The sequence below is a fragment of the Trachemys scripta genome, chromosome 10 (assembly GCF_013100865.1).
Source record: "Trachemys scripta elegans isolate TJP31775 chromosome 10, CAS_Tse_1.0, whole genome shotgun sequence".
In the NCBI taxonomy this organism is placed as follows: Eukaryota; Metazoa; Chordata; order Testudines; family Emydidae; genus Trachemys; species Trachemys scripta.
Genome location: NC_048307.1, coordinates 51,964,831 through 51,989,987, shown reverse-complemented (window position 1 = coordinate 51,989,987; position 25,157 = coordinate 51,964,831). Strand labels below are relative to the sequence as shown.

Sequence of the window (25,157 nt, the reverse complement as noted above, 5' to 3'; positions counted from 1 at the left end):
AGCAGTGTGGACAGTAGATAGTGTGATTTCCAAGGCAAGGGGGGGATGAGTGTGGGTCCAGAAGCACAATGAACAGCTGTAAAATTGCGCTCACTGTGGTTTTATTTTGTACTTGCCTTGTTTTCTTTACATCAGCAAGACTGGAAGGTAAGAGAGCTACTTTCTTTAACATACCTTTTTATTTTGTATGATGTACAACACCAAGGTGCTGACCATTGGTCATTATAGACTACATGGTTATGGAGCTTTTCGGAAGGAATTGAAAAATCCAATGCCCTGGCCAAATCCCCACCTGTAAATTACATGCTGCCTCCCTCAAATTCCCTTTTCAGAAGTTACTTTTCACCTGCCTTCTGACATTTTTTTATGCAGTGTCCATAGCATAATATACTTTCCATCTTCCCCGTCACAAGTATAAGCATGCTGTGGTCACCTCTTTAACTAGTGTTACATAAATACAAGGAATTATTATTCTCTCCAGTAAACACCATTTCATGGCTGTCTAGCAGAATATTTCAAATGAGATTAGGGATGTGTGCCAAATGTTTTTGGATTTGTTTCTTTTCACATGAGTTGTGATCAGTTTTAGGAAAAGATGGCTTGAGAAATATACGTAATGTTACTTATCCAGTCCAGTATTGTATTGTCATGGATACAATACATTGCCACTTGCATGACTACAAAATAATAGATCTGCATCAAATACTTGGAGCCTGTTCAAGTTTTGACTAAAAGTGCATAATCCAGGTGCGTTGTTGTTCATATTTAACATGTCTAACATTTATCTTGCAAGAAATACACCCAAATTAAGATTTTCACTAGGTTTCTTTTTGACAATAGCTTGGTGAAGTTTCATTACAGTTTTGAAGATGTAAGTGTTAGGTATATAAAATATTCATCCAAACCAGCAAATGATGGAAATCACACACTGAATTGTATGCAGAATTGCAATACTTTCATGTAGAATTTTATGCTAATGCATGCCCAATTTTTAAAAAAAATAGTCCTCTAGATTTAATCTGAGGCCACCTTTTACTTTGCTGTAGGATTGTTCTGCATGTGGTGCTTGACTTGATTGTTTTAAATATGCTCATTGCTCCTCAGCTGCAATATGTATAATGAACCACTTGTCTACACTTTTTTCCCATCCCATGTGACTCTATATAAAGATACAGAGTACAGTGCTTGGTTTTGTACCTGTCTGCTATTAGTCTTGATTTCCAGACAGTATGGATTTTCCACACTGCTGAGCGACGCAGTTATGCTGACCTAAATCCTGGTGTAGACAGCACTACGTTGATGGGAGAGTGACATAGTTATTGCCTCTTGGGGAGGTAGATTACCTATGCCGACAGAAAAAGCCCTCCTGTTGGCACAGATAGTGTCTTTCTTGAAGTGCTGTAGTGGCACAGAGATGCATTGGCACAGCATTTTAAGTGTAGACAAGCCCTTATTCAGAATGTCACAGCTAAACACAAGATGGAATAGATTGTTGAGCATAAATAGTTAGGACATATTTCACGGTGAAGTGGCCCGTTAACACCTCTCCAGTCATAGGGAGGGAGTAGTTTGGGGTGGGTTAGTGGGTTATGGATTGTTGTAATAAACCATAAATCCAGTGTCTGTATTCAGTCCATGATATTTAGTTTCTAGCAAAGTTATGAATTTAAACTCCCATGCTTGTCTCTTGAAAGTGTTGTGCAGGTTTCCTTTGAGAATGAGGACTGATAGGTCAGATATAGAGTGATTGCTTTGTGAAAAGTGTTCACCCACAGGTGGTGTGATATTTTTGTCTTTTATCATTTTCCTGTGTGAGTTTATTTGAGAGCATCGTGATTGTCTGGCTTCTCCCACGTGTTTCATGCCAGCTGTTTCGCGCAGCAAGTGCTGGGAGTAGGAGGAACATGGCACGCTCGGGGAAGAGGTGGGGCCAGGGCAGGGATTTGGGGAGGGGTCCAATAGTGGCAGGGAGGAGGCGGAGTCGGGGCTGGGCTGGGGGCAGGGGGGCGCAACCACCCACCGGCGCCAACAAAAGTTGGCGCCTGTGGCCCTAACCACTGAGCTATGTGATAGGCTGGGGTGTGGCTCTCTTAAGCTCTCTTGTTGAAGCTCATCTAAATTATAAATTATTTAGATATTCGCTGGAGCAGGGACTTGAACATGGATCTCCCAGGTGAATGCCCTAACAGCTAGGCTTACATAGTCGTTATCATTCTCTCAGTGGCGCACTGAATATTTAAGCTTTTCATACAAAGTGGAACAGCTTCAAGAGGAGAGACAGGGAGAGAGAGACTACCACCGCCATCTAAATGTGGGGTAATACCTCATTTGAGAAGGCCACTGGGGCTCAGGCAAGAGTTAGGCACGGAGCTGCTTAGAGGTGTCAAGAGTTAGGTGGCTTTGCACATGCCTATGGGCAGAAATTTTGGTGCCTATAGGGCTATGTGGGGTTTTGAGGATCTAAATTTTGGAGTTAGGTGCCTAAGGTGGCAGTTAGGCATGTAAATCCCTTGGTTGGTCTAGCCCTTAGTCTCACAACAGGAAGAGGACATGCTCAAGACCTTTATTTCAAGCAGCCTACAATTTCTTGAAAGACAGATACTCCAAAATGGTTGGAGACATGCACCGACAATGAATCTACACTTACTAGTTGCCTGCCAGCCGTCAAGTTTTAAGAGATGTGGCTGGTGGAAGGGCCTTCCTTATGTTGCTCTCCATTGGTTGAGTTATTTGTGTCACTGACATGTTAAGCATTTGTGAGTAATAATGCTATTTTTGTATTAAGGACATTTATCCTTTGACTTCAATAGAATGGCTCCTTTGTGCAAGGATGAGTTGCCTGAGAAATGCTGCATGATCAAACCCCTGATCTGTCCGGAGGCTGGTGGGAGTGAACACAAGATGTTCAGCACAGTGGATTAGCTTCACCTTATGTGCAGCCATACTTAAACGGACAAGGCTTTGGTTGGAGACTTGATTTACTTTCCTTCTGTATGCTGGGTTTATTACCCTCTGCACTAGGTGATTTTAATGATGTTGTGTGTGTGTTCAATACAGCATAACATAGTCACTGTCTGTACATTACTGTTCACCATAAACAGATCTTTGACCCATAGAGATGATAAAGGATGGGTTAGACAAACAATCCAGCTCTGAATGTATGGCGTAGACTTTCAATTGCTATGGAAGTCTGAATGGATCATTTGTGTGAACATCTGATTATGTTTATCAGAAGTTCCATTTACCTTTAGTTTGTAGCTGGCAGAAAGGTGTTGTCACCACATTCCTACAGACATTTCTGGGTATTTCACACAAAGCATTCTAAGGTTCCTCTCTGTTCAGACTCTTGCCTTCTTAAGCCTCTTACTTAATCCATTTCTCCTTGCTCCTCTTTCAGCCTTGCTGAAGTGAACTCATTGACATTCTGGACTCCATTTAGATTGCAAAGAACTGACAATATAAAGATAAGAGCAAATATCTAGCTAGGAAATTAAAAATGTGATTGTGCCACAGCTGAACCTTGTAATTATGACAGAAGTCTATTCATTAATTAAAATCTCTGCTGGTTTAAATTATTTAAATGTCAGAGTTTACCTGATATAAATTGAACTGTACTTTAGTCTCGATTAAATGTCTGTTTCAAATGACATCATGTGAGGGGAAACCAGCACCAAACAGGTTAAGATGAGGTGTAAGAACATCTGCAAGCGCATGGGTATCTCAAAGCAAATCCCATCTGGCATTCAGCCTAGGACCTGCTATAAGTTATGAGTGGTAGGCGATGTGATAAGAAATTGTGGGTAATGAGTTTAGAATGCAATATTCTGCCTTTATCTCACACTTTCCATCTTCAAAGCTCTTCTCAGACATGAACTGATTAACCTTTACACGTGTGAGAGGTAAGTGTTTCCTATTGTAACACGGGGACAATAGGGCAGAGAGGTTAAGTGGCTTCCTCCAAGGAAGTCAGTAGCAGAGCAGAATAAGAATGCAAGAGGTACTGCTCCCCTGAAAGTTTCTTCTCTACAAAGCTTTACTTCTCTCAAATCTTGTTTTTTGGTGTTATGAGAAACATTTCCCCAGTGTTTTCAGTTTCTGCAAGTTAAAAAATCAAGTCCTGCTGAATGTCATTGTATCCCAGTTTAACTGATGCAAGGGGATTTGTTAAGAGCACAGTATGATGATATGCTTTTTGTCTACCTGTCTCCTCCCCCATTGTCTTCAGAGTACTTCATAAACATTCACTAATCTTTACAAATGTCCTGTCAGCAGAGAGGTTAAAGTGACAGGTCCAAGGCCAAAGAGGAAATTGGTGTCCATTCCACTTCTGTAAAATGGACTGATTTCCTCCCCCCACAAGGGATGTGTGGGGATTAATGAGTTGCTGTTTGTAAAGCAGCTTGATGAAAAATAGTAATATTAACCCTATTAACGTCGTCTTTGTCTGTAGTCCTCATCCAAACATTGGCCCCAGGGCCGTTGCAAGGATGTTTCATGCCCTAGGCGAAACTTCCACCTTGCGCACTCCCCGCTCCCCGAGCCCTGTGGCAGCTCCCCGTGCCCCCCGCCCTGAGGCGCCGCCCCCTGCAGCAGCTCCCCACCCCCCTACACTCTGAGGTGCTCTTTCCCCCTTCCCCCCGCCCAGGGAGCTGTGCGGCAGCTCCCCACCCTAGCTCACCTCTGCTCCGCCTCCTCCCTGAGCACGCCGTCGCTGCTCCACTTCTCCCACCTCCCAGGCTTGCAGTGCCAATCAGCTGTTTGGTGCCGCAAGCCTGGGAGGGAGAGAAGCAGAGCGGGGTGGCGTGCTCGGGGAGGAGGTGGAGCAGAGGTGAGCTGGGGCGGGGAGTTCCCCTGCGTGCTGCCCCCCCCCTTACTTGCTGCAGGCGGCCCTCCCCGTCCCCCACTGCCCCAGCTCCCTCTGCCTAAATGCTGATGACGACCAGGGCGGCCGAAGATCCGGCCGCTGTGGTTGCTGCCGAAGAAAATGCCATCCCCCAAATGCTAGTGCCCATCGCCTAATAGGTTGCACCGGCCCTGATTGGCCCCACACCTGGTCTTTCATGGCAGCTTGTGAATGTCCCATGTCAGCTTGATTTAGGGTCACCCTCTTATTTGGAACCAAAATTAGTTTTCTGGTTTATCTTAATGAGGATCCTTCACTGTACTCAGAGTGGAGTTGAGCATCTGAGTTCCCATGGGATGCTGGGTGCTGGTAGTATGAAGGGTGCACAGCAGGGTTTGGGTACTAAAAATAGTCTTCTCTGTCAAGCCTTCTGGCTAGCTATCAAACAGTGGTGTCTGCCACCAAGTGAAGAAGGCATAAATGAGAGCCTCGATTATTGGCAGTTTCATAGTAGAGAAATGGTGAAATAACAAACTAATCTTGAAGGAGGGAGCCGTTCTGTGGTCAGTGCTGTGACTAACAGGGTTCTTTGTACATGTGGAGAAGTGGGTGAGGGAATTATTCTTCCACGGTGGCAACAGCAAATTTTCTGAGAAAGTGAAGGGACCTTTCCAGCAGTCCCTTGAGTGTAAATGCATGGAGCTCTCACGTCAGCTTTAGATAGAAACCAAATAATAGGTGTGCAATGGTAAATCACTATAGTTGTCCTGGCTGTATACATCGGAAAGCCATTTAGCCTGGATAAAAAGGGAGCCAGACAGTAAGCAAGCCAAGAAGCGAGAGGTACTGTTTAGTAAGGCTTCCTGCTAAAAACGGAACACAGCATTTTTCTCACTGTACTTTGTATTGATTCTGGATCCCTCCATAAATAACTCCTATAATAACAGGATCATTTTTGTCACCGGCCTCCCGGCAGTGTCTCTGCTCCATCTGCTTCATTCACAGGATGTGCTTGTTGTGTTGGCTGTGAGAGCTGAGTAGGAGACTGTGTGCGCAGGCAGACTTAGGTCTTGTATTATGAAGAAGAGGGTGTTTCAGCACACAAGGTCGGTTCAGACCGCACTTGATTGAGGTAGGCAGCGAGCCAAAGCACAAGTATTCAGCAACTTCTCAGAGCAATGCACTCTGTGAAGTGTGCAGGCCACTCAGCCTGCATGTTCTGAGGGCTGGAGCAAGAGGGGTGCATGACAGGGGTGCACAGAGAGTAGCAAGGCCATACAAGTAATGGCAGATTATGTGCATAGTGGTCATTGGTAGGATTATTATCCAGGGGGCTGCAGTGGTAAGTGCAGCTCTTACCCACGCCTGAGTAGCCATTGTGGGCAATTAAGTGAGAGAAGGAGCAGCAATGAGGGCCGGCCGTTGACTCAGAAATGTGTGTGAGGGTAACAACAAACCAATATCACTAATCAGTGCCTCATGACCTACGCTGAGCACAGGGTCCTTGTCAACTGGCAGGGCCTGTTCCCGTCAGCTTGCTTCATGTTACTGGCTCATGGGTAGCCAAGAGCTATGTTCAGACTGAGCTTTTCCAAGAGGAGCGGAGTCTTTAAGGCAATTACAGTTTGACCCTGGCCTGTACAACGAAGAAGGGCTCCACTCTCACAATCTTCATCTTGCAGGATTCTAGATTTCAGTTCCTGATGTTGCCGCTGACTCTTGACGTCTGCCTCAATTCCCTGTCTGTACATTAGAGGTAATGTTCACTGATGCAGTGTACTTCCCTCTCTGCAGCTGGCCAGCACCATTAGCCAGTGCAAAAGGAATGGGGTGGGACAATGACAATGACTTCACCGTCCCATTCCATCCTTCCTCTGGTCAGCTTGTGCTGATAGAATCAGAGCACAGAGACTGACTATGCCTGACCCTTTCAGGTCTACACTACAGCTGGGATTGACACTCTGAGCTCAATCCACCGGTGATCGATTTAGCAGGTCGAGTAAAGACCCGCCAAATCGACTGCAGGTCGCTCTGCAATTGACGTCTGTACTCTACCCCCGATGAGAAGAGTAAGGTAAGTCGATGGGAGATTTTTTCCCGTCGACCTCCCGCGGTGTAGACCCCGTGGTAACTCGACCTAAGGTACGTCAACTTACAGTAGGACGACTTACCACAGTAGTGTAGACATAGCCCTAGAGGGAGCAGATATCGTCGTCTTGTGTTCTCCCCTCTAGCATTACCAGGCAATGGATGGGTATAATCTGTCCCCAAATAACCTTGGCTCCTCCTGGAGGATCTACATTGCTGTGCAAAGTCTTATGCTCTGATTGCTTTATGTTTTCCCATAATCATATGCTCATAATCATATGTTTTCCCATAATCAAATAAAAAAGCCAAAAGAACAGGGAAATATTGCTCATTAATTTCTATGCATCTCTTCCTCGAATGCAAAACAAAAGCAAAGAACTAAACAGTCTGCTTGTGATTGCAAACAAACTACTCTGCAGCTTCTTCCAAAATATCTTTAAGTTGTCTGTTGTGACTCACTGGTGTCAGCTGCCCATCATCTGAGCTAATGGTATATTTTAAAATGGAACCAGACGGATAGCTATTAACCCTTAGCCAACTCCATGTTTACTAACCACTTAGTCTTTTGGGTTGAGACTGATAGGAACCTGTGCTTTAAGTCACTACTGGATGGTTAAAATAGGTTACCCCAATGTCAGACTTGTAGAACAGTTTCCACTGGTGCAGAAATTCAAAGCAAGCTGTGGTCCAGCCAGCACAGTGAATTGGTATTTTGTTAGCTTTGGAGTGAGATATAAAAAGCTTGTTTGGTTTTTGGCTGTTTCTTAACAGGGTTGGCTCTAAAAACTAACATGAAAGAAGCTACTGTCATAGCTTTTAGTCTCTAAAGGTGACCAGCAAAAGGGGGGAGAGGAGAAATTGAGTTAGTGCCTTTTTCCTGTCTGAAGGCCTGAAAGATGACTGTTTTTAAAAAACTTTTTTACAAAATGCATTTACAAAAGTTATTCTGCTTATTTTTTATCATTAGACTGTCTAAATCACTTTGCTTTGAAATTTCTAAATATTCTGGCCCTCACTCCTTCAGGGAAGGGAATGTGTTGGCGGTGCAGCTGTTGGGTTGAAGCAGCTTTTGGAATGGTGTTGCAGCCTCTCCACAGGAGATTCTTCCTCATGCCACACCCTACACCCCTTGGGGCAATGGCTACACCTTGGTAAGAGTTCTACCATGAGGTCGCTCTCAGCAAGAACACTGGGCAAGCAGACTTAAAATGGCACTTCAGTGTAGCAATAAGAACATTATCAGGCCAAATGGGGAAATTACAGCAGAATAAACTAGCACCTCTTGCCATTGTAAATATTACTAGGTAGACTTTGTCTGGGAGTAACATGCTTTCCATTTTGATGTTTCCTGGAGCAGTATGTAATGAGCCAGTGGATGAAGGGATACGTGGAGACAAGATTGGGATCCGACTCTACTATGATAAAACCACGGATCGCTGTAAACCATTTGCATACAACGGTGCTGGTGGGAATGGGAATCGCTTCTTCACTGACAGGCAGTGTATGAAGAGATGCTCTACGTTAGGTGAACAAATCTATCCGGATGATGGTAAGTCAGATTGGCCTTTATTTTGACTTTTCCATTCTCAGCATAGCTTCTTCTAATAGTAGAAGAGGCAAAGTCAGGAGAAGAACCCAAAGCCCATCTGTTGCTATGGAAAGTGATGGCTGCTTAGGATCATAAAGAAGCTGCAGGTTGACCATCAACACTCACTCCTCTAGCTTTACTCCATCCACATCATCATCAGTGTATCCCCAGTGGGAACGGTACAAGTTAAAATTGCCACAGTAGACTGAAGGTCCTGAGAAAGTGGGGAGGAGAGGAATTGGCCAGTTGGCAGATGGAGGTTTGTAAACATTGATAAGGGTCAGGTCCTTCACTTTTATAGCCTGACATTCGATTATATCATTTGGACCCGATGATGAGACTGGAGTTGCTGGAATGCCTTCCTTGACGTAGGATGCCATCCTAGGTACAGGCAATATCCCTGTAATGGAGGTGGGACACAACAGCAAAGACAGGGATTGACTGTTGAGTGGTAGTGGTAGTATGTATTTCCTGAAACAAGATGACGTGTGCTTTGTATACTACTGCCAGCTGGAGGAGGAGATCCCTGATGGCCACTGAAATTCCTGCAATATTGACCCTGAGTCTAACTGTGTAGGACTCAGAAGGAGAGAAATTATAGTCAGTACATATTTAAAAATCTGTTAAAATTTCCTAAAGATGGTTTTCCTGGACATGATTTGAAGTCTGGTATCTCAGAGCTGGCTAGAAGCAAGTGCTGTATGTTCTACTGGACAGTTTGGGGATCTCCCCTTTACAGTAATAGAAAAACTCCTCTTTTTAGCTCTGCAAGATTATGAGATGTTGGCTCTTAGATATGTAACTGGTGCCAAACTGAATATTGCCAACCCTGAAATAGGAAACACTTCTCTGGCTCTTCAGCCTTATTACATAAACTGTCAAATGTTTGATGGAGATAACTCTGGGTTGTTTTTTTTACTAGTCTTTCAGTTTAGTTTAGTTCCGTCCTATGAGGTAACACTACATTCCTCAAGGTGCTAGTAGTAAATTCCAGCCTTTAAAGTATTTCATAACATTAAAAATTCATCTCATACTAAATACTGTAACTTCCTGATCCTCTCCCCCTGGCAAGATTTCACCACCTTAACTACTAGAATTACATCTGGGTGTCTTGGACATTATTTTTAGTGTTTAAAGCAAGTCCAGATCCAAACTATGACTTGGGTCCTTCTCTGCGTCTAAAAGTTAAGGGCTGTGGATATGAGGTGTTGGGTCATTCTCCAGCACTCCACAGAAGGTCTCTATTTAAGGCCCTGTAAATTGGTGGCTGATTTATTCTCATTTGGATATTGTCAGTCAGTTCAGAGTTTGGGTTTGCTGTGTATATAAGCAACCAAAAGTATGGGTGCTTATCTGAACTGCTTTGGGAAACTAATGAAGAACATACCGTAGTTTCTCAGGAGACTCCCATGGTTTCCCACTTCAGAGCAGGTGAAAAATCCTAATAACCACCCCTTCCTCCTGCTGTCTTTTACCATTTCTTCTTCCAGTTCCATCTGGAACCTGGAAACAAACCTTCAAAAGGCCTACTTCAGTGCTAGAAACAGGCAGAGGCCTGGGGGAAAGGGAGTTTGAGCCAGTTCTGCCTTTTGTATTCAGATTGCAGCTGAACACTGGGAACAACTGAGCTTGAAATATTACTTTGCATCCAGTAAAGGAGAAGGAACTAGGAATGTTGCAAGGATAAGTCCCAGGAAATCTCCCATTTGTCTGTCCCATGGACAAGTCTATGAGTGTATGAATTAGGATTCCCTCTCAACTATCCCAGGGTGAAATGCCCCCCAATTACCAGGCAAGTCTCATTTCAGCCCATCCTAAGTTAAGGGCCTTGTGCTAGCCCTGCGAACAGTGAGGCATTTTGCCCAGAGATGCTTGCTCACAACGTTAGAATAGAAACTGACCAGGACAAAAGTGTTCTGAGCCATCAAACCTGTTTGTTCATATACGTCCAGTAGAGCGAAGTGGCACTAGGATCAGATATATGCAGGGAACAGTGGAGAGTTATTTAAACAAAGCTAGAATTGAGTATGTGCAGCACAGAGGCAAATGCCTTGGGGCTTACAACAAAGAGTGCAGGAGAAATACCATGCAGAATATTTTGGCTACAAACATACTTGTTTAATGTAGGGGGGGAAATGATACAGTCTGTGTACAGTTACAATTTACAGACACAGAAACAGCTGCCATGCTTCTACTGCTGTGTACTGTACAAACAGAAATTAGGGCTGAAAAAGACCCATTAGTTCACCCTGTCTATCTCACTACCAGTGCAGGATGGTTCCTGGCAGGATGTTTTCTAGTGCTTGGCTTGAGACATATATAAATAGATTGGACAAGGTTTCATCCACCACTTCCTCTGGAAGTCTCTTCCATAGCCTACTAGATCTTGCTATTAGGAGACTTGTTCTTTTCCCCCCTGAGACTCAGCCTAAATTTCCCTTCTGTTGTTTTCATTCCATTCTTTCTATTTCTACTCTAAATGCTTTAGTATATACTAGCAACAAGCAAATAATTTGTAACACATCACTTATTAGTTGAATTTTGCAGATAGATTATGAAGTGTTCATCTCTATTTCACTTAAAGTTGTTCATAAGCTATTCATGGAGGGAGGAAAATCTAAAACTTGAAAACAGTTTGAGTATTCAATATTTTCAATGCAAAAGTTCGTGCTTTGTGTTTTTCCCCCATGTGACTTACTGGGACTTGGGCTCCTAAATTACTTAAGAGCTCCTTTACATTTTCCTTGTGGTTTTGTTCTCTGATTGACTGATTTGGTTAACTCCAACACAGCATGAGTGCCAAATGTTTCAGTCTAATGGACGGTGTTGGGTTCCACTTCAGCAGGAGGTTTGTGAGAATCTAAGAGTTCTTCTCTGTATCCCCAGTGCACTTTATGTAAAATGAGTCAGGCTTTTTTTGTTTGTTTAATACACCCAAGCTTACTTAACTAGCCCTCTCCAAAATCTTTAGACCAAACATGTTCATAATGCTGTAGTCATAGTGGAATGAAATCAGTTGCGCTAGATCAGTGGTTCTCAAACTTTTGTACTGGTGACTCCTTTACATAGCAAGCCTCCGAGTGCAACCCCCACTTATAAATTAAAAACATTTTTTAAAAATATATTTAACACTATTATAAATGTTGGATGCAAAGCAGGGTTTGGGGTGCAGGCTTACAGCTTGTGACCCCCCCATATAATAACCTCCTGACTCCCTAGGGGTCCCGACCCCCAGTTTGAGAACCCCTGTGCTAGATAGACAATGATCTATTTTGACCAGTGAAAGGATGTAATGAATACTCCTGAGCACTTAATAGTGTTAGAAGCATGAGTACACAACCATGATTTTACTTGCAAGATTGCGTTTGAAGAGACTGTCACATGAAATTTACATAAGCAGTTACTGTAAGTGTTAGCAAGTCCTAAAGCTAGTTAAAGGAAATAACCCTGTTGGCTTTCACCCTGATGTCACTCACACTGTGGCATAGAGGAAGATGGGCAGTTTAACAATTGATTAGACTGGTATGTAAAACTGCAAAACATAGGAGAACTTTCAGTTTAAAAGAATTCCTTACCAGTTATGAATAACATCTTAGGTAATTAAAACTGGAGACTTTTTAAAAAAATGGAGATGGCTTATTTCATTTACTCTTTTCTGTTTTCTTTACGCAAACTGAGTGAAATATATAGTCACTTTCTCCTTTGTTTATACTCTGCAGCATTGTGCTAATGCATGACCGAAGATGAAGCAAGGTTTGGGTTGCAAATACTACAAGGGAAATACTTTAGTTGTTCAAAAAGCCTTCTACTGGAATCCTTGAGATCATTTTAATGTAAAATCTGTAATACAGGCCCAGATAGGCAAGGCCTTTGGGAGATCTTGTGAATGTCTGTCTAGGATTTAATTTCTTCCCCCAAAGCTCCTTTTCTGCAGCTGGAAAAGAGATTGTAGTTCCTTGTCTTGTCTGCTGTACACAGTGCTCCACTATTGCTAATTTCTCCTGCAGCTGTAAGTACTGCTGCTACCAGAATGTGCTCTATGGGATCAGTGCCTTTGAATTCATCTGCCTTCCTTCAGGGCTCAAGTTTGGAGCAAATTTGTACTGCTCATCTTCACAATTATAATTCTTGACACTGCCCTGCCAATTACATGGTTGCTCTGAAGAGTTTCTTATATGAAGGTACTAGAGTAAAGAATCCAGGGCTTTGGAGCGGAGCCCGGAGCTGGAGCGTGGAGCAGTGGAGCTGCAGGTTTTTGCCTGGAGCTGGAGCAGAGCTGGAGCACAGCTCCAAAGCCCTGGTAAAGATTATTATTTCCTTATCCAGGTTGTGCTGTGGAAGTGTGAGAATGAATGTGTTTGTCTCTGAAGAAGGCATCCAATTCTCTGAGCTCACATCACCAATTACCCAAGATCTCAAAGTAGCCTTTAAAAATGTCCATTCTAGGGATTGTATTTTGCAGATATGCTCAGAAATGACAGAATCAGGTATGTTTCGACAGTTGTCTCAAAGTTTTGAGGTGTTGTCAAGGGCAGGAAAGAGCTGTCACTCTGGGCAAAACACAAATCGTGGGAAAGGTCAAATTTCTTCTAAGAGTGGCACATCATCACATTGTGCCTTTAGTCACCCTGAGTTACCAGTGTGAAGGAGAGGAAAACAATCTTTCAATGTGGTTTAAAACAAATAGAACAAGATCTTCAGCTGGTGTAAATCAATGTATAGCTCTATTGAAGTAAGTAGAACTACATCAGTTTATACCAGCTGAGGATCTGGTCTATAATTCCAACTCTGCCATAGACCATGTCAGCAGAACGCTGAGTCCCACTCTTTCTAGAGAATCTTTTGTGTTATCCAACCCGTATGGATCCTGTCCATAATAAGCAATTTTGATCAGGTTACCTTAATTCCAATCTGTTTCTTGTGTCACATTTACAGGAACACAATTGCTCTGTAGATCTCCAATACATACTTGAATTTGAGTTTAGAATAAATACAGCTTTTTTCATTATGGGACTATGTACATATTCTACAACTGTGAGAATCCTTATTAGGCTATTACAATTGTAATGCTGCAAAAAATGTCATCACCACTGAGAATAAGCCACTTGGAATGGAAGGGACCCACCTCAGAGTGTTATAGGAAAACCATTAAACCCATGGAGTGGAAATTCAGATAGTTTCATTCAGAGCTACAGTATAAAGAAGGGTAATGAAGCGGATCAATTCTGGGCTTTGAAATTATCTTACTTTGTGTCAGGGTGCCCCCTGGAAATACACATAGGGAACTGGGGTGGAAATAATCTATCCAAGAAAGCATCAATTGTCTCTTTACTTTGTGTGTTCTTAAATCTGAATATTGCAACAACTGCAGTCAGCTGGACCCCCCTTTTTATAAAAGAGGGGGTAGCTGGCAGGGCACGCTTTGTGAGGGTTCCAGGATTCTGAAACTTGCTCCCTCATTGGTCCAAAATGGCCTGAACTTGGTGACCCTTTGGTGCTCTGCATTTGTTTGATGGGGTTTCTGGAGAGGGCTCTGAGTATGTACTTCCTACAACAATACAGGGGGAGGGTAGAGGGGGAGCTCCTGTAGGTGGCTGGCTGGCTGAGCTGCTGAGTGATTACTGTAAAGCTGCTGGGATTTCATTGTATTAGTGATGTATTAGACGGCCAAGAGCCTTGGATCAGTAGCTTTAAAATTAGCATTTAAATTTACAAAAATAAGAACATGATCACACAAGTTTTTTATTGAAAGCTTTTCCTCTTCTTGAAAAGGGGCTGTGACTTATAACATTATAATTCAAAAAAGCTGTTATAAAGCATTTGTTGGTGATACCACCAAGAAATTATGTGTAATACTCTTTAAGTGCATTAGGCTTAGATTCTTAACCAGGGATAGACATTCTGAACTCGATGTGTCACTCACTCAACGGTCTCAGCCTTTCTTTCCTAAAATATATAACACCGCTGGCTTGATCTGAAGGAAAATAGCTCCCCCTCTCCCCTCCCATACACTGTTATATATTATAATTTCACCAAGAAGTCTCAGCTGAGATCAGGGACTCACTATATAAACACATGAGACAGTTCATACCCCAGAGAATTTAAAATCTTAAAACTAGAATACTCCCCCATGAAGTGATTTTCCCAAGGTCACACCAGATCAGTGGCAGAGTCAAGAACAGAACCCAGAGCTCTTGGGTCCTAGGTCACTGTCCTATCTACTACTCCACACTGCTGTGTATGTGCAAGAAGTCTGGGCCAGGATATGAGACTTTCAAGTCCTACACCACATGTCATAGAGGAATTGGTTCCTACTAACACACAGGAGTAAGTTATGCCCTTGGTTACCTGTGCAACCTCATTGAACTAATGGGTGTAACTGAGTAGACTTTGGCCCATTATACACCTGCCATTAAGCTAATCAAATATGTTGTATATCTTATCCTCTTAGTATATCTATGATAGGTAACCCTGGCTTTCTTATTGATAACAAACTAGTCTGCTAGAGCCCAGACTTGATAATCTTCCGGAGAAACACTGAAGAGCCCCTCTATGCAGACATTTGAGGATGAGATTGGCTGAGGAATGCATTGTGGTTAAGGGACTTTATTACAGTATATGTTGGTCAGTAGAAACTGATCATATCACTTTGAATTCAGCGGTTTTGTGTGTGAAATCCTGTATTTTAAATTACTGTATGGTGCTAAGCAGATCAGAACGAAAGAAAATAGATTAGGCTAATTCAGAGTTGCTTCATCTCCAACGTTCTTATTTTAACCTTTTGTTCTTCATACAGACCGTGTTTGCCTCTTGGAGAAGGATCTTGGACATTGTAAAGGGACCTACTTGTTGTGGTATTTTGATCATGTGCTGAAGAAGTGTAGGCCCTTCATTTATGGAGGTTGTGCAGGAAATGGAAATAGATTTGTTAATGAGACAACATGTTGCCGGAAGTGTGCTCAGGGTATGTACAGTGCACTCTATGGTACTTTCACATAGAGATGTGGGCATCTAAAGGTCCATTACCCACTGTCCTGATTAGGTGTGACTTGCTTTAGGCAGAGCTGGTAGCACTGCAAATAGCTACAGTTGCGTAATATGTTCCATTATAAAACCCCATTTTCAGGTGCTGATAACTTGGACAAACTTTAACTGTTTACATTGAAATTGTCCAAGCCAGGCGTTTATTCAGTGCAGCATGGGACGGTGACCTGAGGCAAAGAATTAATTGCATCATTTTTTTTATTATACTCATCTCTGTCATATATGAGTGCTTCACAAATATTAATAAACTTATCTTAACACACACACACATCCCTGTGAGGTAGAAAGGTATTCTCTCCATTGTACAGATGGGAAACTGAGGCACAGAGAGGTGAAGACCAAAATTGTCAAGTATCTTCTAATTTTGGATGCTCAGTTTGAGATGCCTAGAGCCTGATTTTTTCAGAATATTTATCACTTTATATGTTCAGAGCACAGCTGCTATTGACTTCAGCTGCAGTTGTGGGTGCTTGACACTTCTGCAAATCAGACCCCAGATGTCTCAAGTTGGGCATCTATAAATAAAGAACACTTAATGGCCATCTATGAAAACTTGGTTTACATGACTTGCCCAGTATCACATAGAAATCTGTGCCAGAGGCAGGGGTAGAATCCACTTCTCCAGGGCAGCATTCAACTGCCTTAACCAGGAGACCCTCCTTTTTCTTCCTGCAGTCCCCCGCCTTCAAACTTTCTACAGCAACGAGGCCAATAGTCTTACAGACAACAGCACAATTCCCTACACAATCTTGATTAATTGAGTAACATTCATCCTGTGCACTGAATGAGGCAGGACTCCTGTGGAATATGGCATGAGATCATGTAATTAAAACTGTATTATAATGCATATGCACGGGGGCCTAAATTAATTTTGTTTGAGTTCCTGATTTTACAACCTTAAGGTCCTCTAATATTTGTTTTGTATGTAAGTATTAGAGAGCCGACACCTTGACTGACCTCAGGTGGCCATCCTTGGAACTGCCTACGCAATAAATAACACTAGCGACAAAACATGACTTGTCAGTGTGGCTGCTGCTTATCCCTCATATCCTTTTATTGCCAAAGTTACCTGTGCTTCTCAGAGACGTAGTGTCTGTCTCTCTCTCTCTTATTGCTGAAAAACACAACTGACATTAACAATCATGAAGCTGACCTTTGTGTATTTTACTTCTTTTAGTATAAATACCCTGAATATGCAGAGTGCTACCAACTTAGCCAATTCTGGCTTTAGATATTCATGGATGGCTCCTGTTGAAGTCCATGGTAGCTGTCTGCACATATTCTATAGCAGAACATTATGCGTAGGTCTTTAAGTTGGGTACGAATTGTGTTCTGCTATGCTCAGCAGATGTTTTTATGCCGTAGCACTGATTCTTAGGGCCACATTCTAAAGAGAAATGCACCCTGTGCATAGCCCCCATAGGATTTTTTTAGCCATCATTTTAATTAGACTGTTACTTTCAAACTGTTACCTTACAATCTGAATAAGGATGGTCGGATCCAGCTCTCAATCAGATGGTATTCTTACAGAAGTTTCATGTTTATTCTTTGTATAAAACATAAAGGATGATTTTAATCTGAATTCCTTGTTATCAGCATTCCAGAGATCATGTACAGCTAATCTTCCTAGTCAGATTCTCCCCAGCAATCCACATTTTATTCCTCTATTGGCAAGTCACTTGTAACACTTCCTTCTTCCAAACACTCAAAGTGGATATTTTTAAATAGACAAAGAGACTGCATTACAAGCATACCCATTGTGTGACATTAAAATTGGCCTTTTACAATTTCATGTATTTGATAACTTGTGTACACCACTGCTCTCTGCTGGATGTAATCAAACTTGCTCAAGCATTTGTAACTTACCTTGACCACTAAAGGCTGCTCTACAAGCTATCAGTCTGGCTACATTCGAGCTAATGAAGAAACTTCTTTAGCTTTTCTGTTTTATTCATAAACACCACAATTCAGGAAAGCACATAAGCAAGTGAGTAAAGCATGTGCTTAAAGTGCTTTATTGAATTGGGGTTGCAATGAAAAGGGAAGCTAAAAATAACACTGAATTCATTATCATAATGCCAAAGACCAATGTGTGGTAATGTATGTGCTTTTAGCTCCTGCGTGTGAACAAACAGGAAAGGAAGATGAAGGGCCTGATGTAGGTAAGCTGATACCTTTTTATTTAATAGTAATTCACCAGTCAATGCTATCTGAAGCAGTTATTACTTGGATTATTTTATTCTAAAAGTAATGAATTGCAATGGTAGCCAGTCATTCCAGTAAGCTCTAATGGTCTCCTATTACTTTCCCACTATGTCAGTGGAACAACTTAATTGAAATTACATTACATTGAAGGGACAGACGCAGGTTAAAATTCATAAATATTAATCATAAATATCATCCCACTAAATTAACAAAGGCCATTTAAAAACAATTGACCCATTTGCCTGGTTGGTTTGGCTCAGATCCAGGAAGGGACGTAGGCATTGGAACGCTGAGTGTCATGGCACCTAGAAAATCAGAGAAACAACACTGCAATCCACATAGTCTGAGTTAGGCACCTCGGTGCTCTATACAATGAATGGGAAGAGCTAGGCACCTGAGAGTGTGATGCTAGAGAGGGAGCCGCTTAAGGTACCCAATGGGAGATGCTGACCAGAAGGGTGTGTGTGCTAAGCCCTGTTATTCTCAGAGATAGGTGCCAAGACCAGACTGCAGGCTAGCTCTGGTGGCAGCCCACAAACTGGGGGAAGTTAGGCAGTCAGCCTCTTAAGTGGCTCACAAAGCCCAAAACAAAATGGCCTGTGGGCAGGGGGTAGCGAAAGAGGAGCTCCCTTATCATCTTTAGCCTAGTTAGGGTACTCACCCAGGATGTAGGAGACGGTCAGTTTAGGTCCCCCTCTGCCTGAGTTGGAAACTGGATTTGAATGGGGATCTGCCATCTTCAGGTGAGTGTCCTGACCACTGGGCTTTGGGATATTCTAATGCAGATCTTTTGTTTAGTCTGTTTTGATCCTTCCAACTTTCTGCTTTTCATATTGTTTGACGCTGAACTGCTGTATGCGCTCATGGGAATATGCACAACCAACAGAATCATGCTGGGATCCAGAGCTGAGGTCTTGGGAAGCTGAGATAGGGGCACCATTCTCAAGGGAGTTGAGGGGTTGCAGAGAAACCCAAAGAGAAGCACTGTTTCAGGGATGCAGGTTATTTAATCTGATATGCTTGGGGGTAAACCCTCTGCTCAACCCCCAGAAGGGAGGAATCCTCTCGCCCAGGCTGCTGTGTCCCCCACAGATGACCTGCTCCTGGCTGATCATCACCCTTGCTGACTGGTCCACTACCAGGCAGGGCCCCTCTGCAGAACTGCTGTGCTATGCAGGGTGATCGTACTCCCCACGCATACCTCTGGTATTCCCACCCCACTGCTTCCAGTGCTATGGGCATCTTCACAGCTGTGGAGTCAGGGGGAGGATTTGCCTCTTGTTGAATAATATGAGATGCTCTGATGTTCCCATCTTAAAGTCAAACCTGGGTGGGGGGAAAGGCAGAACCACATTCTCCCTCTGAGTGGAGGGATACGCAGCCTCATGGAGTGGGGAGAGAGAAGTCTGCAAATCTCATGGAATTTGAGGATCTGTGGGAAAAGTGGAGCATCCCTCCTACATGCCCCCTATATATTCCAGAGGATGTTCTTTCCTTCTGGCCTACTCTCTGAGGACCGGTCTACACCAGGGCCACAAGGCTTCCATAAGATCTTTGCTGCCATGGGCTAGTCTCTCCCTTTTCCCCTCCACAAGCTGAATGCTAGACCCATCTCCAGCAGTAGTAATTCCCGTTCACATCTGCCACCCTATTCAATCCATTACTCGATCAGAAATACACCAGGTCCTGAGGAGAACATGCTGCAGGCCATGGCTGCTCCCTGGCTAGGCTCCCTCCCACTGAGACCCAACTCCATATTCAGAGGGAGGGAAGCATGCTGTGGTGGTGTTCTTCCCCTTTACGAGGGCAATGGAGGGGACCAATCGCATCCTTAGGTTCCAGAACATGAATAACTTCCTTGTTGCTGCTGCCAGTTAATAACATGGCTGCCCACTCTAGCACAAGTCAAAATTTTTGGGCTAATGGCTCAGCACTGACCTGCCTTTCCATGGGGTAAATTGACAGGTGATAGTTCTTGGACTGTCCACCTACTGTGGACAGGGCACCTGATGTGCAATAAGGTACCAAAGAAAGTGTATCCAATGTACTGGAGGAATCGGATATAGAAGGGCTGCTTCTGTCATCAGCAGAAGTAACACAAGACGAAGTCATTCGTAGAGCGGTGGCACTGTCACCAGCTCTGCCCTGAAGCTACTGGTGCACAGGCAGCAGTGGAAACCAACACAATCTGGCTGCTTTCTCAGACAGTCAGTCTTCTGTTCTGTCTCTGTCATTGGTGAAACGAAATGTAAAGACACAAGACATCTATTCTCTCCAGTTAACCATGCACTGATTTTCCTGCAGGCTTGGTGCTTGGAATCACTGTGGGATGTACTGCAGCAGTTATCTTGGTATCTGCACTCGCCATTTTCATTCAGAAAATGTAAGACTTATGCATTCCATTCAATACAGGTGTTTGGGACTGTGGATATTGTATGTGTTATTGTAAATCCAGTGACTTTTCTCCAAGGGGATAAAAACTCACCTTCACTTTGGAGGTGGGTGGTGGCTCAATCTCAAGCTCTGTTTCCACACTCATCGAGACTAGCACATGTATTATAAAATGAATATAATCTAAAAACTTTTCGTAGTTTAAAAAAGCATGGGAGGAAATCAAATGAGGTAGTGATAGCTATCAGGAAAGCTATGTTATTAGAGTGAGCTTTCACATGGCAAGTTAAAATGCAACTGTGGATAGTTTGGCATCTTCCTGGGGTTCATAAACCCAAACTGATACAAGCGGGAGGTGGGTCTCATTTTATCTTGTTCCAATGTTTGATACTCTTCCAGTGTGGCTGTGCTTATAGATCCTCCACGGTGTGAGTTGTCATAGTGTCATTGACTTCAGTAAATAATACATTTACTTCAGTAGAGCTATGACGATTTACAGCATCTGCAGATCTACCCCAATGTCTGTGTATGGCTGAACTGTTCTATTTCCCACTTGCCTTGTTATTTACATATGAAATAATTTGGATTAGATAATGTTCAGAAAGTGGTCAACTGTATTATCTGGTTGACAGGAAGGGGATTTTTTAATGTGAGTACAATATTAACCGGGTTTAAATACTGGATCATTAAGAGAGGGGACACTTAGGCTCAGAACCTCAAAGGTATTTAGGCTGCTAACTTCCATTGATTTCAATGGAAGTTAGCAGGCTAAATACCATTGAGGATCTGGCCTTAATTCATTAGGCTACACAGTCTATGGGAATGGGTAGTCCTGCGGTGGTATTTCTTGCTCCTATATTTTTCTACTTGTGAAGCAAACCTGTTGAAACAAGGAAAATTTGAACTAATAAATTGCTAGAGTTCAAGCATTTGATTCATACCGAGATCCACATTCAAGCTTGCTTTTTAAAAAAAAAACAAATCAGACTTAATTTACTTTGTTTTGGTGCTTCAAAATAAAATATAGAAGAAGCTGGAGAAACAAGAGTTTTGCAGCAGCGTTATATCTTTAGCCCACATTCATCCTCAGTGTATTTATTTTACCTGTAAACATCTCCACTAACTGACTCCTGACCCCTGAGCGTGCTATTGGCATAACACTCTCAGCCTCGCATACTTTTTATAAGAGGTAGAGCAGGCCAAATCATGGTGCTATCAAAGTTAATGACAACCCCTCTTGATTTCAAGGGGAGCCGGATAGGTTTCTGTTGGCTTGTGTAAAACAATGTGACAATTAGGGGACAGTGTTAAACATATGCATTGTTTGAAAAAGAGAATGAACCTACAATGGAACGGTTGCGCTAATTTAATCTCTCTGTCTCTTAATTGTCCAGAGTGAAGAAATATTCAACTAGAGAAAAGAAGCAAAATAAGCCCCTGGCTAATATGGAAATGTACTAACCAGAAAGAAAAACCTTCTTATTTCCTTGGATTAATGCAGTGAATTCCTTGATTTGTATCATATGGTTTTGTTATATGAAATATTGTTTATACTTTCTATAGAACCTATAAAATGCGTACTGGGATTTATACATCCTATTCATCCGGACCAGTGTATGGGAGAGCTCTCATCCCATTTGAGGGAAGAAATCCCATAGCTTAGTGTCAGGGTGCACTAGTGCTAACTTAACTCAAAATACTGTATCTCTGAACTAAATCCTGCTTTTAGCTACACAGCTAGAAATGAAGAATAACTCCACAGAGCTTAGTCTAAATTGTTTATGATGTTGTGGGTAACTGGACCATATGTGCTTTTAGTGAGTCTGTTCTCCTCGCCTCAGGCACATGCAGAATTTTCATTAATGCTAATTAGCAAGACAATGTTCTCCCAAGACTTCTTGTGGCTCAGTAGTGCGCTGTATGAGATGCTTTCCAAACTCCTCATCAGAGAATCTTTACTGAGATGGTAGTTCCAAAATCATCTGCATTATTAAATGGTGCTGTAACACTTAAGTCACCTGCTGTACCTGTGCCAATTGTCCATGTGCAGTGCAGAATGCAGCCAAAAATGAGAGAGAGCAAAGGAATGCAGAAGTACATTCCTCAGAAGTACTGGAATGCAACAAGCGACAAAGAGTCCTGTGGTACCTTATAGACTAACAGACCTATTGGACCATAAGCTTTTGTGGGTGAATACCCACTTTGTCAGATGTCTGACGAAGTGGGTATTCACCCACGAAAGTTTATGCTCCAATAGGTCTGTTAGTCTATAAGGTGCCACAGGACTCTTTGTCGCTTTTTACGGATCCAGACTAACACGGCTACCCCTCTAATATTGGAATGCAACAGGCAATCCTCGGATCTTTACTGCCCCCATTATTACAATGATCAGTGTTGCATGTTACTGTAGAAGGTCTACTGGTTTTTTTTTTTCTATAGTACACTTGTATTGATATAATATGAGCCGTCAGATTGCTGAACCATTAAATTATGGCCTTCTATGTTGTCTGCCTGCCTGCCTGCCTGCACTATTTCTTATCACTTAATTGTGCCCTTTATGTTACAGAAACAGGAAGTTTGCTTCCTTTATGTTAAAGCAGCCAAATTCTAAGTCAAGTAACTGTTTTTCTTTAAAGTGTAAGGCAAATATATTTGCAGCAAGAGAACAGTCTCCAGAAGGTACAGAAGAAGCATCACCTTCTTATCTCTAATGTAAATTAACACGCTGCACTTTTTCAAAAATAGAAAAATATTCACAAGACATATTCCTGTGAATAGATTTCAGAGTAAGCAAGCACCATGGACTGTACCACCATAAATAAGAGATGGCTTGAATAACTTCTGTCTCACAACATACAAATTTCATTTAGTCTGCTTCATGCTTACTTTTAAATGTCCAGAGCTATAGTAAATGCATGGGGGCTGAGTGCATGTGGACGTTAGAGGCCAAGATGAGATCTAGACCATTCCTGACAGGAGTTTGTCTAACCTGCTCTTAAAAATCTCCAATGATGGTGATGCCACAACCTCCCTAGGCAAAGATGATACCACCTAATATTGGATAGGGGATTGCTACCTCAGGTAAAGTTGGTAGTTAAGGTTACCCAATACTGTCCCTTATAAGACCCTATTTTTAGTGGCTTATAACTTTGCCAAACTATAACCATTTGGGCTGAACATTTTCAGACTGAATTTTTTGGAAAGCTTCAACAAAAAGAGTTCAGCCATTTCAGAGAATGAGATTAAGGAAAAAATATAATTTTGATTAAAAAAATCTTATTCTTATTTACTTCTGCTTTCTTTCCATTCTCTGATGTGCTTCATCCCTTCTCTTAAAGCTTCCTTGGCCCCATCAGCAATCAGACCCTCCACCACTGTATTGCATCCAGCTGAAATCTGTTAGCACTGGATACCATATAATAACCTATTTCACCATGAGATCTCTTCCGCTTGATACAGGCTGAATCTCCTGGGCTCCTGTATATCAGTCATTTGACAGCTACGTCCTTCTGCATCCAAGGAGACAGTGACAGCTTCCTACCGTATAACCAAGTGAAGGTCTTAAAGCCAAGGCATCTACTTCCTTTCTTTCATTGATCTAAAAAAGTGACCCATGTTGTTAATATATAGAACTAATTACACCTACAAAACAAGAGCTGTGTTCCATATTCAGGACCTGTCAATACTACAATTTACCTATGTTGGAAGAAAAAGAGAGCTAGACAAATGTATGAGTGCAGTTGTATGACGGGTTGCTTGTGATGGTAGGGGACAAAGCTCAACAGCCCTTGGACTCTCTTCTGGTTTATGTCTCATGTTTCTAAAGCTCATGCTATAGCATTTCAGATGGCCACTGCAGAGGTGGGCCAGAGATGGGTTGAGTGGGCCAGGGCTCAGGTGGTACAGAGCATGTTCTCAGGTGTGTGGCTGGCTGGTTCTTGCTCACATGATCAGGATCTAACTGATTGCCATATGTTGTTACAAGGAGGAGGGAGAAAAATTGTTTTTCTTAACCTCTGAAGATAGGACAAGAAGCAATGGGCTTAAATTGCAGCAAGGGAGGTTTAGATTGGATACAGACGCTACCCAACTTACGCAAGCATTCTGTTCCAAAACGCCTTGCGTAACTTGAATTTTGTGTAATTTGGAAATGTATACCCGACCATTACGCAAAAAAAAAAAAAAACGTCAAAACCCTCCTATTTTTAGCTTATGGAACTTTTTCCATAAGTGTGGATTTGCGTAAATTGGGTTTGCGTAACCCGGGGGCGTTTGTATTAGGAAAAACTTCCTAACTGTCAGCGTGGTTAAGCACTGGAATAAATTGCCTAGGGAGGTTGTGGCATCACCATCATTGGAGATTTTTAAGAGTAGATTAGACAAACACCTGTCAGGAATGGTCTAGATCAATGCATCTCGTGGCCCATCAGGGTAATCTGATTGCGGGCCGCGAGATGTTTTGCTAACGTTGACCATCCGCAGGCCCAGCTCCCTCTGGCCACGGTTCGCCATTCCCGTCCAATGGGAGCGGCGGGCTGCAAGGACGTGCTGGTCACCACTTCCCACAGTGCCCATTGGCTGGGAATGGCGAAGTGCGGCCACTGGGAGCTGCGGGGGGCCATGCCTGCGGACACTCAACGTCAGCAAAATGTCTCACGGCCCGCAATCAGATTATCCTGATGGGCCACAGGTTGCTCACCACTGGTCAAGATAATACTTAGTCCTGCTATGAGTGCTGGACTAGATGACTGGACAGGGGACTGGACTAGATGACCTCTCAAGGTCCCTTCTAGTTCTACGATTCTATATTGGGTTGGGAAGGAATTTCCCCTCAGCTGATTGGCAGAGACCTTGGGGATTTTTCACCTTCCTCTGCAGCAGGGCCGGCTCCAGGCACTAGCCTGGCAAGCAGGTGCTTGGGGCGGCCGCTCCGGAGAGGGGTGGCACGTCCAAGTATTCAGCGGCAATTCGGCGGACGGTCCCTCACTCGCAATTGCA

At 42.9% G+C, this 25,157-nt stretch overlaps 1 protein-coding gene across 1 annotated transcript; it reads left to right on the top strand.

Moving 5' to 3' along the window:
- Nucleotides 1–22,354, top strand: LOC117884153 (kunitz-type serine protease inhibitor bitisilin-3-like). Its single transcript, XM_034784308.1, has 6 exons — nucleotides 1–147; nucleotides 8,289–8,480; nucleotides 15,316–15,483; nucleotides 17,678–17,725; nucleotides 20,073–20,151; nucleotides 21,554–22,354. The coding sequence occupies exons 1-6, from the start codon at nucleotides 69–71 to the stop codon at nucleotides 21,618–21,620; spliced, it is 633 nt and encodes a 210-aa protein (XP_034640199.1). The 5' UTR covers nucleotides 1–68; the 3' UTR covers nucleotides 21,621–22,354.
- The last annotated feature ends 2,803 nt before the right edge of the window (nucleotides 22,355–25,157 follow it).

Excerpts from the sequence above, each read along its gene's own strand:
- LOC117884153 (XM_034784308.1), top strand. The coding sequence starts at position 69 with ATGAACAGCTGTAAAATTGCGCTCACTGTGGTTTTATTTTGTACTTGC. Across the intron at positions 17,726-20,072 it reads AGATGAAGGGCCTGATGTAG|GCTTGGTGCTTGGAATCACT; the intron begins GTAAGCTGATAC and ends ATTTTCCTGCAG. Across the intron at positions 20,152-21,553 it reads GCCATTTTCATTCAGAAAAT|AGTGAAGAAATATTCAACTA; the intron begins GTAAGACTTATG and ends TTAATTGTCCAG.